Source organism: Thamnophis elegans, chromosome 12 (assembly GCF_009769535.1).
Source record: "Thamnophis elegans isolate rThaEle1 chromosome 12, rThaEle1.pri, whole genome shotgun sequence".
Classification (NCBI taxonomy): Eukaryota; Metazoa; Chordata; class Lepidosauria; order Squamata; family Colubridae; genus Thamnophis; species Thamnophis elegans.
The window spans coordinates 32,532,177-32,547,816 of NC_045552.1; the positions used below are offsets into that span (position 1 = coordinate 32,532,177).

Genomic DNA, 15,640 nt, shown 5'->3' on the forward strand with positions numbered 1-15,640 from the left:
AAAATCTCTAAAAGTTTCCAAAAAAAGTTCTTTCGTTAGCAAATCTCCAGTAGGGGGCATAGAGGGTGGAGGCTGCGACTTTGTGCCAGGTATTGGGGATGTACTTCTAGGAGGGGGTTTCAGACCAGGATTTAGTTTTGAGGCCATTCCAAGTATTGTCTTCAAGCAATTAATCAAACTCTACTGGCCCGCTATGCAGCTACGAAAAGAGGTATTAAATCACCCCTTTATTAGCTCCGTATGACTTCAGAAGGTTTCAGAAAAAAAGCATTGTAACGAAACAGCTCAGCATATTCAATGCCATTTTAGACTTCTCTATATTAGAAATATATATTAGCAAAGTTGATAAAAAAAAGTCTTATAGAATCTTGTAGAAGTGAAACTAATTAATAAAAATCTGCTGGCCGGCCATAAGGCAGAGCAATGAATCACTCCCTTCCTTTGAAGTTTTATGCTGTTCTTTGCAAGAAGATTAAGAAGGTGAGCGTTGTTATGGAGAATTCATAACCATTTGAAAGCTTTTTTTTTTTTTTAAAAGCCAAATTAACAAAGGAAGATCTTGTAAAAATGAAGCTAGGATTTAAATAAACAAATGAAGTTCTCAGATATGGGCTCTGCTTGTATTAAAATCAAATAGTTCAAATGTTGTTCTAAGTGGGAGGATCTTACTTTGTGCTGCAGAGAGCAGCTGGAGATTCCGGCACGGAGATGATTCTGCCTTGGCTGGCCCCCCTCTCTTCGCAGACATAAAAGCTGCAAAGATCAAAAACACCCAGCAGGCTTTGGGGAAGAAGGCGGGGCTTAGCAGTGAGAAGACGGACTTTCAGGCATTTCCTGAATGACCATCTATACCGGAGTCTTTTTTGGAGGATTCGTTTGAATCTAAGCTGTCCCGTAGAGACAGTGACGTGGGGGGAACTCCAGTGGTCCCAGAGATGTTCGCAAAATCTCTGGGAACCTAAGGAAAGCCTTCCTAATCCAGTGACTTCCGGATCGGCTCGATGCTGACTGCAACTGCAAAGGCCCAGAGAGAGAGCTGAATATGAACATGTCGTTTGATGTGAGTTTTAAATCCTTTTTTCTTGTTGGAAAGAGAACACTCTAAATTTGGAAACTTAGTTTAAAATAAGGCTGATAAGTGAGAAAAGCGGCGGTGATAAATGTTTGCCATTTGGAAGTTTATTTTCCTGTTCCTTTTTTTTTAATTCCTGGAAGCCGGGCTGGACTTTCCTGTAATTTGAATCGGCTTTTTGCGTTCCTTCTCTTTGTTGTCGATACCTTTAACTTTGAATCTAATGGGGCACTAAATCTCAAACTTAAAGTGCTTTGAAGATCTGGTTTTTTTTTTGTTTGTTTTTCTTCGTTGCCTTTTAGCCCTTTTGATGTTTTTTTTTTTTAACAATTAGTAATTAACAAACGCCACGACGGACTAAAACAAGCTGTAAACTACAAACTACAAGCCAACACTGCCATCTTGTGGACTCGAACTTTGTTATTAAAATCCTCCCTGTAATGAATTTGATTTACGTGTTTACGCAGCTGGGAACCTGTGAGATAAAACAGCAAAGCTGAGAGTGACCTTGGAGAGACTCTTATCTTAGGGGGGGGGGGAAAAAGAGTCCGGAAAAAATCATTTGTTTTAGCTTGTTGGCATCCTTTCATCTCCCAACACCATTCTCATATTACCAGCTGTGGAGACATCGACATTGAGTTTTTCTTTTTTGATCATCACCATCGACCTTTTGATCTTTTACATTTTTTTTTCTTTTCTGTTTTGATTATTCTTTTTAACCTTTGGATCACCTCTTGACTATTTACATTTTTTCTGCTTCTTTCTTTTCTCACTTGTAACTGAAGCACCCCTTCTCCCCTTTTTGGAGGGGGGGTGTCTTCCTTTTCTTTTTTACTATTTCATATTCTCTTATTTATATATATATATATTTTATTGCATTCTTACTGCATTTCATCTTTGAAACAAAAAAAAAAGTTTCCTTTTCTTTCCTTCCTTTTCTCTCCCTTCTCTCTTTTCCTTCCCTTTCTCTTTTCCCCCTTTTCTTATCTCCCCCCCCCCTTTCCTCTGTGTACTTTACGTACTTAATCCACCATACTTATAACCCTCCACCCTCTAATACTAATTGGCTATGAGTAGAAAAGCAGCTGCCTCTGGCGTTACATCAACCCCTGCCCCCTCACCTGCGGGAGGCCAGAGGACAACACAGACGATGTCCCATCAGGAAAAAGAGAAGGAAGCCAACTTTGAAACACTTATACAAATGATGCAGAAAATGCAAGCAGGAAACGATACACTTGTAAAAAAAATGGAGGCAATGGAACAACAAAACCAAAGCATAGTGCAAAAAGTTGATAATATGGAAGGAAAAGTAGAAAGTATACACAACTGGATGCTGAAATACGAAAATAGGATTCAAAAAATTGAAAATAAGATTCAAGAAGGAGAGAAGAAAACTGAAAAGCTAGAGATCAGACTAAGTGATGTAGAAAGAGAGAGCAGTGGAATATTAAGATGGGAGATGGACAGGTCTGAATTTTTTTTAAGATTTCAAAACATAGAAGAAGAAAAAGGAGAGGACTTAGTTCAGATAATTTCAAATATTTTGATAGATGTTCTGGGGATGTCCCAGGACCAAATAAAAGAAACAATTGATGAGACTTTTAGAGTATACACAAGATATGCAATGAGAAATGCTCTTCCAAGGGAAGTGCATGTAAGATTTACTAAGAAAACAATTAAATCACAAATCTTACAGAAAACAAGAGATAGAAAATTAGAATATAAAGGTAAGGAGATTGTAGTACTCAAACAAATTCCAAGAGAGGTGAGAGAGAGGAGAAGAGAATATCAATTTCTGACCAAAGTATTGATAAAAAAGGTGTTAACTACAGATGGCTCATACCGGAAGGTTTATTATGTACTTGGCAAGGACAAAGACACAGGATAGATACAACTGAGAAGGCAGAAGCTTTCTACGAAGAATACTTTAGAGAAACGGCGGAGAAAGCTGGGAAAGACGATGCAGTGATACAAATACTGGAACCACCTGCAACCGCGACCGAAAAAATAGAAGGAGCAGTAGGTGGAAGTGAGAAAGAAGGGGAGACAGGGAATGGGAGCCGCAAAGAAAAACGAGAACCTAGATCCACTAGAGCGACAAACCCTGTATATAAAGTATAAACATGGAAGAAAGAAAAATGATTACAATTAACATTAATGGACTCAATTCGGGAACTAAAAGGAAGAAAGTATTCCATAAATTAGAGAAATTACAACTTGACATAATCTGTCTGCAAGAAGTACATATTCAAAAGAAATATGAACATTTACTAACTCAACCAAAGCTTGGGAAAATGTTTTCATCATTGGCAAATTGTAAGAAAAGAGGAGTGGTCTTCTATATTAAAGGCAACATCCCAACAAAAGTAGTATACGCAGAGGAAGAGGGAAGAATTTTGATGGTGGAAATTATGGATACCAAAAAGACACTCCTAATTGGAATCTACGCCCCCAATGAAGAACAAGATGAATTCTACAAAAAACTACACAAAAAAGTTTTGGAACTAGACTATGCTGATATTTGTATGATGGGAGACTTTAATGGCATTGTGAATCAAAATATGGACTATAAAACACATAAAACAAAAAAATTAAATAGGAAGCCTCTGCCGAAATCTTTTTTTAGGATGACAGATGAACTAAATTTAAAAGATATATGGAGAGAAAGAAACGCTAAAAAAGAACAATATACCTTCTACTCAAATAGACATTCTTCATTTTCTAGAATAGATATGATATGGGTCTCAGCGGAGTTGAGCTCCAACATAAAAGAAATTGAGATTGAAGCAAGTACCTGGGCGGACCACAATCCAATTTTAATTAAATGGAAAGGCCAAAGGGCAAGATCTAGATGGACACTAAATAACACTATATTGAAAGAAAAAGAGTTTGTACAAAAAATGGAAAAAGAGCTAGTCCTTTTTTTAAAAGAAAATAGGAAAGAAGATACGTCGTTGCAGAATCTCTGGGACACAATGAAGGCTGTTATCAGAGGTTTGACAATAGATTACACAAGGAAGAGAAACTCAAAAAAAAGACAAATGCATGAAGCCTTAGACAATGACTATAAAATACTTGAAAGAGACCTACAGAGAGCACCACAAAAAAAGATGTTAAAATAAAATGGACATAATTAAACACAAAATGGACCTATTAGAAAAGGAAGAACTGGCACAAAAATTAGAGGTGCCAAACAGAATTATTTTGAAAATGCGAACAAACCAGGCAGGTGGTTAGCATATAAGATGAAAAAAGAGAGAGAAAAAAAGAAAATACTTCAACTAAGAGATAAACAAGGAGAAATTCAATATGGAAATACCGAAAAAAAATATTATACATGACTACTACGTTAAACTCTATGAACAAGAGAAGGTGGAGGAGGGACGAGTCAAAAGTATTTACAAGATGCCAATCTCCCCCAGGTACCAGATGAAACTAGAACAATGTTAGAAAGAAAAATAACAATGATGGAACTAACAGAGGCACTTAAAAACAAAATAATGGGGAAAGCCCCAGGACCAGCTGGCCTACCCGTGGAATTCTACAGAACATTTGAAGGAAATATGGACCCTCCCACTCCTACAAGTCATGAATGAAGTGATGACTGAGAACCAAATACCGAAGTCATGGTCAGAAGCGTATATCACATTACTACCCAAGGAAGAGGACTGATTTAACACAAATCAAGAATTATAGACCAATTCTTTATTAAACTCAGACTACAAGCTATTTGCATCTATACTAGCTGAGAGACTTAAAAAATACTTAAATGGCTTCATCCATTCAGATAAAAATGGCTTTTTACCTAAAAGACAAATCAAAGACAATATGAGAATAATTTTGAATACCTTGGAATACTATGAGGCCCACCCAGAAAAACAATTGGCACTGATGTTCCTCGATGCGCAGAAGGCCTTTGATAATGTGAATTGGCAGTTTATGTTTTTGCAACTGGAGCAGATGAACTTTGGCAAGAAATTCACTCAAAGTATACGAACGATATACCAGAAACAAGCAGCAAAGATAATGGTAAATGGAGAACTAACAGAACCGATTGAAATAAAGAGAGGTACAAGACAAGGCTGCCCACTATCACCGCTACTCTTTGTCCTAACACTAGAGGTCTTAAATAGAAAGATCAGAGAAGAAGAAGAAATAAGAGGAATGAAAATTAAGAGAGAAGAGTATAAACTGCAAGCGTTCGCAGACGACTTAGTTTTCATTCTTGAAGATCCATTAGAAACCGCACCCAAATTGTTAGAAAGAATAGAGGAATATGGAGAAGTAGCAGGCTTGAAAATAAACAAAGATAAAACAAAGATCATGACAAAGAATATCCCAGCTACACAAAAGGAACAGTTGTCAGAAATGTTGCAGATTCAAAACACAAGTAAGATTAAATATTTGGGGATACATTTATCACCTAGATGTAGCACTCTTAAAGAGGATAATTATACCAGATTAAAACGACAAATAGCAATTGATTTGGAGAAATGGGAAAACTTGCATTTATCAATGATGGGAAGAATTTCCACAATTAAAATGAACATTCTACCTAGAATTCTATATCTGTTTCAGACAATCCCAATTAGACTGGGTAACGATTTTTTTCTAGACTTAAATAAAATAGTTTTGAAATTTATTTGGCAAGGGAAAAAAGCTAGAATAAAGCTTAAATTACTACAAGATGTTAGATCAAGAGGAGGTTTGGTTTATCCGATTGGGAGCTATACTATCAGGCAGCAAACCTGATGTGGACTAAGGAGTGGATATCATTAAAAAACTCTAGATTATTGAACGTAGAAGGTCACGATTTGCTGTTGGGATGGCATGCTTTCTTATGGTATAAGGGAACTAAACCACATGGTTATTTTAGAAGACATTATATAAGGGAGGCGTTGTTGTTAAATTGGGAAAAGATTAAAAAATTACATTATTTAAAAATTCCAGTCTGGACATCAACAATTGAAGCATTCTCGTATCCGATAATACATAAAAAGGAACAAACAGTTAGATATATAGAATTATTGAATACAGAGGGTGAGCTCAAATCTAGTCAAGAGTTGAAGCAAGAAGGGATGGAAATGAACTGGTATTCATATGTACAGATACAATCTAGATATAATGAAGATAGAAAAACTAAAGGTCTCTATAATAAAATGACTGAGCTAGACAAAATTCTAACAGGTACCGATGAAAAAGTAATTAAAAACTATATGGATATTTATTGGAGTTTAAATTGCATGAAGAACAAGTTAAAGAACTATGATTGCTTGGGGGAAAAATTTTAAGTATGGGATTGATTAGAGAATTGGCAGAAATTGTGGTCTCAAAATTATAAAATGACAATGTCTACTGCATATAGAGAAAACTTGTATAAGATGTTTACAGGTGGCATCTACCCCCGACCAGAATCGCAAGAATGTTCAAGAATAAATCAGAAAAGTGTTGGAAATGTCACCAGATACCTGGCTCATACTACCACATGTGGTGGACTTGCACTGAAGCCAAAAGATACTGGACTAAAATCCACATGTGGTTGGAGAAAATGATACACAAACAAATAGACTTTAAACCAGAGGTCTTTTATTGGGAATTTTACCAGAAACCTACAACAAAGACTTAAAATATTTGATTGTAAATGTGTTAACAGCAGCCAGAATTGTATTTGCAAAAAACTGGAAAAATGAAACAATACCAAAAGAGGAAGAAATCATTCGAAAAATAATGGACTGTGCCGAAATGAGTAAATTGACATTTGAAATTAGAGAGCAAGAGGATGAACAATTTTATAAGATATGGGACTTGTTTTATCAATGGCTAAGGGAAAAAAAACAAAATTTTGGAAATGAAAAATGATACACTTATGCCTTAATTGGAAAAAGTAAATGATGATATAATTATGATGTGAAATAATTCAACAATGATATAAGGAAGTACTAATATAAGGTCTGGTGATATAATGTATAAGGTTAAGAACTTATTATAATGATATTTCGCTGCTGATAAGGCAATTCTAATAGGGGAACAAATGAAAACTGGTATATATAGGCAGCGATGCCTTGTTGAACAATGAAGGAATAAGATCTCTGTTTGAAGGTATGAAATGCAAGATTAACAATGAATAGAAGTATATTCTCTGGGGGAAAACAATGCTAATGTTAACTGAATATATATGGTAGAAGGAAAATGAGAGCTTTAGTTACATTAGAGGAAATATCTGAGATGGTAAACATTATTTGAAGATGTAGATGTTAAAACAACCGTAATCAAACGACATGCTGCATGTGAGGATGGTTTTTTTTTTCTTTTTTTTTTTTTCTTTTCCCTTCTTGGACCTTTTTTTGTCCTTTTTGGCCTCCCCCCCTCCCCCTACCCTTTTTTTTCTCTCTCCCTTGTTTTATTTTGTTGTTTTTTGTTTTTTAAACCCTAGCTTATTGTGGTGCTTATTAAATATACAATAGAGAGATACGGGATGTATAAACTTAGTAGGGATGCACCTGTGATTAAACGACATATTGTATGTGAAGATGGGTTTCCCCTCCCCCCCCTTTTTTCCCCATCCTCTCCCTTTCCCATTGTTGTCTGTGTAATAAAAAATAAAAATAATTAAAAAACAAAACAAAAAAGAAACACCCAGCAGGCTTTGTGCCTAAGGTAGGAGTAGACCTCATGGTTTCCTGTTTTCCACCTTGGTGCCTTAATCATTATACAAAATTAGCTCTGTCAACCATAAAATTATAGTGTTTCTAAAACCGAAGTTGAACATATTTGAATGCAGGGATAAGGAAAGGCCTCAGCTAGGACAGGGCTTTGCCATTCACAACCCAATTTCTCCTTCAACATTAGTTTTATCTTTGAGCTTCTTAATGCTCCCAGTTTTTCCCTTTGATGAGGTTTATTGGAGTCAAGTGCTCCTTACTCAATGCTCAGCCAATTCAAGGTCTTGGCAGATAAGTCTGTCTAATGGAGCATGTACAGGTAGTCCTTGATTAACAACCACAATTGGGATCAGACTTTTAGTTGCTAAGTGATGCAATCATTAAGTGAGTCATCATGTGACCAGATCCTATTAAGCAAATCTAGATTTTTCCATTTGACTTTGCTTGTCAGACGTTGGCTGGGAAGGTTGTAAATTGCAATCATCATAAATGTGAGTGATCATGTGCACAATAGGAGTGCAACAGTTGTAACTTCAAAGATAGCTGATAAGTCAGTTTTTGAAGGCCATTGTAACTTTGTTATTGAATGGTCAGGTCAAAATTTGAAGAGTACACTACAAAGAGTAATGGGGGATTTTAACTACCTTGATATCAACTGGGAAACAAACTACACCAATGGAATATCAAACAAGTTCCTGATGAACCCACCAGATAACTTTGTCTCCCAACAGGTAGAGAAGGGAACCATTAAGTCCATCTATACTGGACTTAATTCTCACTAACAGATGAAATTATAGCAGGGGTTGAACTTGGGGGAGAATGATCATGTGATTTTGGATTCAACATACAGGTGAAACTCGAAAAATTAGAATATCGTGCAAAAGTTCATTTATTTCAGTAATGCAACTTAAAACGTGAAACTAATACATGAGATAGACTCATTACATGCAAAGCAAGATAGTTCAAGTCATGATGTCATAATTGTGATGATTATGGCTTATAGCTCATGAAAACCCCCAAATCTACAATCTCAGAAAATTAGAATATTATATGCAATCAATAAAACAAGGATTGTACATAGAACAATATCGACTCTGAAAAAAGTATAAGCATGCATATGTACTCAGTACTTGGTTTGGGCTCCTTTTGCAGCAATTACTGCCTCAATGTGGTGTGGCATGGAAGCTATCAGCATCTGTGGCACTGCTGAGGTGTTATGGAAGACCAGGATGCTTCAATAGCAGCCTTCTGCTTTCAGTCTCTCATCTTTCTCTTGGCAATGCCCCATAGATTCTCCATGGGGTTCAGGTCAGGCGAGTTTGCTGGCCAATCAAGCACAGTAATCCCATGGTCATTGAACCAGGTTTTGGTGCTTTTGGCAGTGTGGGCAGGTGCCAAGTCCTGCTGGAAAATGAAGTCAGCATCCCCATAAAGCTCATCTATGGAAGGAAGCATGAAGTGCTCCAAAATCTCCTGGTAGATGGCTGTGTTGACCATGGACTTAATGAAGCACAGTGGACCAACACCAGCAGATGACATGGCTCCCCAAAGCAACACTGGACTCTGGAAACTTCACACTGGACTTCAAGCATCTTGCAGTGTGTGCCTCTCCATTCTTCCTCATACTCTGGGTCCTTGGTTTCCAAATGAGGTGCAAAAGTTGCTCTCATCAGAAAAGAGGACTTTGGGCCACTGAGGCAACAGGCCACGTCTGTTTTTCTTTAGCCAGATAAGACACTTCTGACTTTTGTTGTTCAGGAGGCAGGCTTGACAAGAGGAATACGAACATTTTAAGGCCCATGTCCAGGATCCGTCTGCGCATGGTGGCTCTTTATGCACTGACTCCAGCCTCATTCCACTCCTTGTGAAAGTCCCCAACACTTTTGAATGGCTTTTTCCTGACAATCCTCTCCAGGCTGCGGTCATCCCTGCTGCTTGTGCAACTTTTCTTCCACATTTTTCCCTTCCACATATTTTCTATTAATGTGCTTTGGATACAGCACTTGGGAACGTCCAACTTCTTTTGCAATTACCTTTTGAGGCTTTCCCACCTTATGGAGGGTGTCAATGATGGCTTTCTGCACAACTGTGAGGTCAGCAGTCTTTCCTGTGATTGTGGTTCCAACTGAACCAGACTGAGAGACCATTTAAAGGCTCAGGAACCCTTTGCAGGTGTTATGGCTTAATCAGATGATTAGAATGGGACACTTTGAGCCTAGAATATTGCACCGTTTCACAATATTTTAATTTTCTGAGATTGTGGATTTGGGGTTTTCATGAACTGTAAGCCATAATCATCACAATTATGACAAATCATGGTTGGAACTATCTTGCTTTGCATGTAATGAGTCTATCTCATATTAGTTTCACCATTTAAGTTGCATTACTGAAATAAATGAACTTTTGCATGATATTCTAATTTTTCTAGTTTCACCTGTAATGCAGACACAAACAATAGAATAAAATCAAACAAATGTCTTAGAGATGTTAAAAGAGTTGATTTCAACAAAGGAGCTTGGGAAGGTTTCCATAAATTGTTAAGGGAAAACCAGAAACTTGAGAAACGAAAAATATAAAAGCCATCTAGCATAGTACCTGAAAAGAAGAAACCAGCAAGATTGCATAAGAACTTTCTGATAAACTGAAACCACAGTAAAAGTGGAAAGAAGGACATAACTAACGCAGAATACCAGCATAAGCTAGAATTTGCAAGATAGTCGGAAATTAAGACTCAGAATGAACTACGACTTGCAACAAGCTTTAAAATATTTTAAAAGTTTTTTTCAACATGTTAGAAACAAAATATGATCAGTCCACCAATGAGAGAATGGCAGGAGGTGACCGCAGGGAGATAACAGAACTGCTTAATTCATTGTTTGCATGTCCTTTACAAAAAAGGAAAAAATTGTCCCCTACTAAAAAGCAGAATCGTAAAAGGATAATTAGGATCAACAATCAATATAGATTTTTTTAAAAATTGAGGACATTATTTCACTCTAAATGAGTTAACCAAATTAGGCTTTAGAACAGCTGCCCCAACCTATTGGGCACAAGGACCAGTTCATGGAGAGATGTTTTTCTGGGAACTGGCCCGGGTGTGGTTTCATCCTCTGCCTGCAATCCTGTGGATGGGGCTTTGCTTGTTTGCGCAGCCCAGTTTCTGCCATGCTGCAGACTGATACGATCTCATGGAGTAGGGTTGGGGACCACTGCTTTAACAGTGGTCACCCACCGGTGGTCCGTGAGAAAACTTTGGTGGCTGCAGTGGGTGGAGAGCTGCTCTGGAATGACCAATGGGCCACTCCTGTGACTTAGAGCTCTGAATAAAGATGGGCCAGCATCTCGGTGGGGCTGGAATCTCGCCGTAAGGGTAGTTGTTCAATGTGCAACTTTGCAGGTGGCACAATGTGCAGTAATTAGAGCCCTCTCCAGCTGGAACAAGTAATGGGCTGTTGTGGCAAGGGTTGTGTGTGTGCAGCACAGGTAGGCCGAGCAACAGGTTGTTGGCAACCCTGTGGCTCTTTCATCCCCTGTGGTGCCCTTCAGTGCCTGTTGCTTGCTCCCCCCCCTGTCAGCTGAACCCACCACTGACTGGCCCCGCCTCTCCCCTCACAGTCACGCTTCGCCTGGCCTGAGAAGGTAAGGGTGGAGACGGATATTCCAGAGCGGGAGCAAAGCACCCCTATACTTGCTTCATCTCTTGCTGGGTCTCACGGGCGTTTCTTCTGGCCCTTTTTGGCGCTGTGCACACCTCAATCGCTCGGGGAGATGCACAACTTCCTCTCCACTCCGAGACACTGGCCTGGCCCAGCTGTTTCTCTCCACCACTGCTGTTGGCACCTCCATGGCCTCCCACTGCTCTCATAGCGCCTTGTGCAGCACAGTTAAATTTAGCATGCTTTACAATTGGGGGGGGGAGACGACACCCCCTTCTCCTGGAGCTGAGGAGTACCGGCCGCAGCCAGGTCAGGAGAGTGTCTCGGGGCGGAGAGCAGGTTGTGTTTCTCCAAGTGACCGAGGTGCATCCAGCACCAACAAAGGCCGGAAGAAGAGCCCGCAAGACCCAGCGACCACTGGAGAATCAGAATCAGAGAGAGACAGATGAGAAAGGGGGGGAGAGAGAAACCAGGAAGGGGGGGGGAGAAAGCACTGGATTCATATTAGTATCTGTGGGATTTAAAATTATGAATTTAGTGGTCCCTGAGGTCCAAAAGGTTGGTGACCCCTACTTCAAAAGATAAGGTCAAGATGCAAAGGGATCTTGACACACTTGAATACTGAGACCTATAAAAAATGAAATTCACTGCTGAGGAAACTATGGCTTTAGAATTAGGCAACAAAAACCAAAATTGCAGGTGTAGAATAGTTGGTACCTGGCTTAACAGAAGGATCCAGCAGTCCTAGGCAGCAATGTGCTGCAGCTTCCAAAAATGCCAATGAAGTATACTGCAGTTTTCTGCTTTGTTAGACCACATTTGGAATTCTGCATCCGAATTTCCATAAAACGAGGCACACCTATGCATTTATGGAAATGCCACTGTAATTTTTCCCAATATTAATATAGCAAATACATGTACAAATACAATACCAAAAAACCATGATCCTTGGTGCCTCTGGATTTAGAAATTTTCTGAGTCAGAGACAAGATGAAAAATCAGCTTGCTTCCAGAAATTATAAATGTTCAAGGTCAGATTGCTTGTGTGTTTCACAAAACAAACTTTAAGGATGCCACAAGTCATGAAGGTGTTGCTCAGGAGAAGTTGCAACAAGACAAGCTTGGTCCTAGGCAAGGTGCACACTTACGACCTCCTTTAATAGCAGGATAATCGTCGGTTACAGTTGGAGATTTTTTACACTTAGGCAAGAAAAACCAGCTGTAGAAGTTCAAAGTAGGAGAAACTTGGCTTAACGCCAGTGGCTCCGAGAGGGATCTTGGGAGTCCTACAATCCCTTAAATAAAAGCTAACAGTAATCGGCGGCAGCAGAAGAAGCCGAGCTGTCCGCAAATGGCAGCGGGGAGGGGCGAGGCCACACTGGCGATGATGGAGGCGGAGGAAGCGGCGCGGCTGCGGGGCGGTCTCCGGTCGGGGCTGCGCGTCCTCCGTGAGCAGCACCAGGGCTGGCGGGACACTCTGGCCGCCTGCTTGCCGCTGCTGCGGACCCTGGGCAATGTGGCCTTGCAGGCGGAGGCGGCGCGGAGGGTGTCTTTTGGGGAGACGCCGCTGCGGGCCTTCACGCGCCTGCCGGAGCGGCTGCGGCTGAAGCAGCGGGCGGGCATGGAGGCCCTGCTAGCGGAGCTGCGCCAGGAGAAGCTGTAAGGGTGAGGGCCGGCGCCCCCCTTCCCCACTCCCGGTTGGACCCAGCCCAGCCGCCGCCTCCCTCCTCTCCCCTTCTCTTCTCTTGGCAGGCCGGCGCTACGGGAGCCTCGGGAGGCCGTCGGCGCGCGTCTGGTGCCGCTGCTGGCGCTCGGGGGCCCCGACGCGGCCCCCGCCCAGCAGCCCCACGCACCCTTCCCGGCCTGGGCCGACCTGGTGGCCGGGCTGTTGGACGCCGAGGCGCTCTACCACGTGGTGTATCCTTCACCTCTTCCGCGCGCGGGGAAGGAAGGACGGAAGGTCGGGCGGGCGGTTGAGCTTTCCTTAACTAACCTCGCCAAGGTACTTGGAAGCGCAGCTGCTGCTGCTCTCGCTGAGCTACCGGGATGTGGCAGGGATGCAGGTGGCCCCCCAGGCCTGGGAGCGGATAATGCAGCACGGGCAGCGAGGAGACCGCGTGGAAGGTAACCGGCCGACGGAGGCCTTCCTTCGGCCCTTTGCGCGCCTTCGCACGAGCCTTTCCTGCGAAGCCCTTGAGGCAGGGCAGACTTGCGGCCCCGGCCGGCATTGACTTGTTACCTAGGCTGGCCGCTCGAGCCTGGGCCCAGCACTGGCCTGAGCTTGGCTGGAAAGCTCTTGGGCGCCTGGCAGGGGTCCTCCCTTGGAGGGTGGGGGGTTTGGGGGCCCAGGGACTCTCCTGGCTCACTTCAGGCACAGCCCAACCTACCCAGCATGGTTCTGGAGAGGAAGGCAGGAAAGAACCTGCTGCTGGTAGCTCCTGGGGAAAAAGCAAGATGTGAAACCAAGGAGCTGTGGCAGATATTTTACCAAAACTATTTTTCTTCCCTTGCCCAGAAACGTTGCTGAAAGCCACCTTCTTCCTGGAGGACACCTGAGAGCACAAAGCAGCTTGTTTGCTCACCCCCAGTGAAGGATTCTTCAGGAAGAGCTGGCCGGCCCTGCTATTCGAAGGCACCTGGACTTGGAGTCTGCCTTGGGGTGAGCCCCACTTGCAGGATTGTGTGACTATTTAATTTCTAACCAATTTAGTTGTATTTATTTTGTTTAATGACAATAAAGACTATACTGTACTATTGCAGCTCAGACTCTTTTCCAACCTGGAGCACAGTTCTTAAAGGAATCTCAAATTAGCCCACGAAGCTAGCGCAAAGGCAGCACACTTGCTTGCCCACTAGTGTTTCCTGGTTTCCACCTAGCCATGGACAGAAGGTTTGGGACTCCTGCCCAAGGACATTCAGGTTTTCTTACTGCTCATATTTGAGATGTGCTGGTTTTGTTGACCCACTTTAAAGGCACTCTTACACTTTCTCATGAAGAAGAGAAGCAAACCTGGGAAACTCTGAAGGGGAGTCATCTCTTTCCTTACTTAGCTATAAAAATAAAAGGTAAGTTCCTTTATAAGTCCCCACATCCAGACGACATCAGCAGAGAAACTGGCTTCCAACATAATTTGACCATTTTATGATTTGCAGGTAATAAAAGTAAGAAAAATATTTTCCTTCTGGAGAGCTAGCTCCTGGGGCTTGTAGTTGCCTTGCTCTTCATTGGCAGTTCTTAAAAATGCCTTGAGAATGGCTCAAGTAATTTTACCCCCTGGGTTTTATGGCATTTCCTTTTTTATGAAAAGTGGTTTAAGTAGCTGCCTAAACCTAAAAGTGGTATTGGCTTGAGGTGGTATGCCAGCAGCTACCCAATGCTGATGTAGAGGCTGCTGCTTGAAGCACAAAAGTTCAGTACGGTCTGGTGTATCAGTGCCTGAACTAAGACGCTTGAGTTTTGTTTCTTCTGTTGGCAGATTCCTGTCAGTGCTGTCCTTGGCTCTGGCTCCCTTTTCATAGAAGTTGGAAGGCCTTGTCCACTCTACCCCTCTGCTAACAGGAATCCAATTAGAGCATGCCAGACCATTTGCTGGCCAGTGGTGCATACAGTGTTGTGGGAGGTTGTTGTACTATTTAATGTTTTTACAATGAGTAAGATTTTTTTCCCTTCACTTTCATGGCTGTTCCTTAAATCCATTATTCTGCATACAGGCATGATAGACAAATTACCTTGACTTGCTTCAAAGTAACTTCCTTTAGGTATGTGAAGAATGCATTTCTGCTCAGGCTTCTCTAGGCTAAATATCTTATAAGTTTTAGTTTCTAGTGCTTGATCATCTTGGTTGCCATTCTTTGAATCTGTTCCAATTTCTCTGCATCCCTCAAAGTGTCCCGAACTGGACTAGTGCCAAAGAAGGTGGAATGCTCCAGAAATTCTGCTTCAATTGATGTAGCCTTATGCTTTTTTGGTTTTTGTGGCCATTTTGTACCACTGGTTGATGCTCGGTAAACTACTGAGTAAATAGCTGTTCTAAATTTTTTTTTAAAAAAAGTGTAGTTATGAAGCCAGATATTTTCCATTTCATCGCTATGGATTTGATTTATGTTTGCTAAGTGACGAAATTTCATCTGCTGGGCTATATTTCATCCTGTTATTTTTAGCCTATATCTCCAACCTATCAATATCAGTTGGGATTTTATTTTTGGTTTTTAGGATATTATCCCAAATGTATATGCCTGTATCATCAGCA

General features: G+C 41.2%; 1 protein-coding gene across 1 annotated transcript; it reads left to right on the forward strand.

The window, feature by feature from the left end:
- Positions 1–11,927: 11,927 nt before the first annotated feature.
- LOC116515947 (uncharacterized protein C1orf109 homolog) lies at positions 11,928–14,149 on the forward strand. Its single transcript, XM_032228276.1, has 4 exons — positions 11,928–13,049; positions 13,143–13,307; positions 13,393–13,514; positions 13,906–14,149. The coding sequence occupies exons 1-4, from the start codon at positions 12,742–12,744 to the stop codon at positions 13,944–13,946; spliced, it is 636 nt and encodes a 211-aa protein (XP_032084167.1). The 5' UTR covers positions 11,928–12,741; the 3' UTR covers positions 13,947–14,149.
- The last annotated feature ends 1,491 nt before the right edge of the window (positions 14,150–15,640 follow it).

Excerpts from the sequence above, each read along its gene's own strand:
- LOC116515947 (XM_032228276.1), top strand. The coding sequence starts at position 12,742 with ATGGCAGCGGGGAGGGGCGAGGCCACACTGGCGATGATGGAGGCGGAG. Across the intron at positions 13,050-13,142 it reads GAGCTGCGCCAGGAGAAGCT|GCCGGCGCTACGGGAGCCTC; the intron begins GTAAGGGTGAGG and ends TTCTCTTGGCAG. Across the intron at positions 13,515-13,905 it reads GCGAGGAGACCGCGTGGAAG|AAACGTTGCTGAAAGCCACC; the intron begins GTAACCGGCCGA and ends TCCCTTGCCCAG.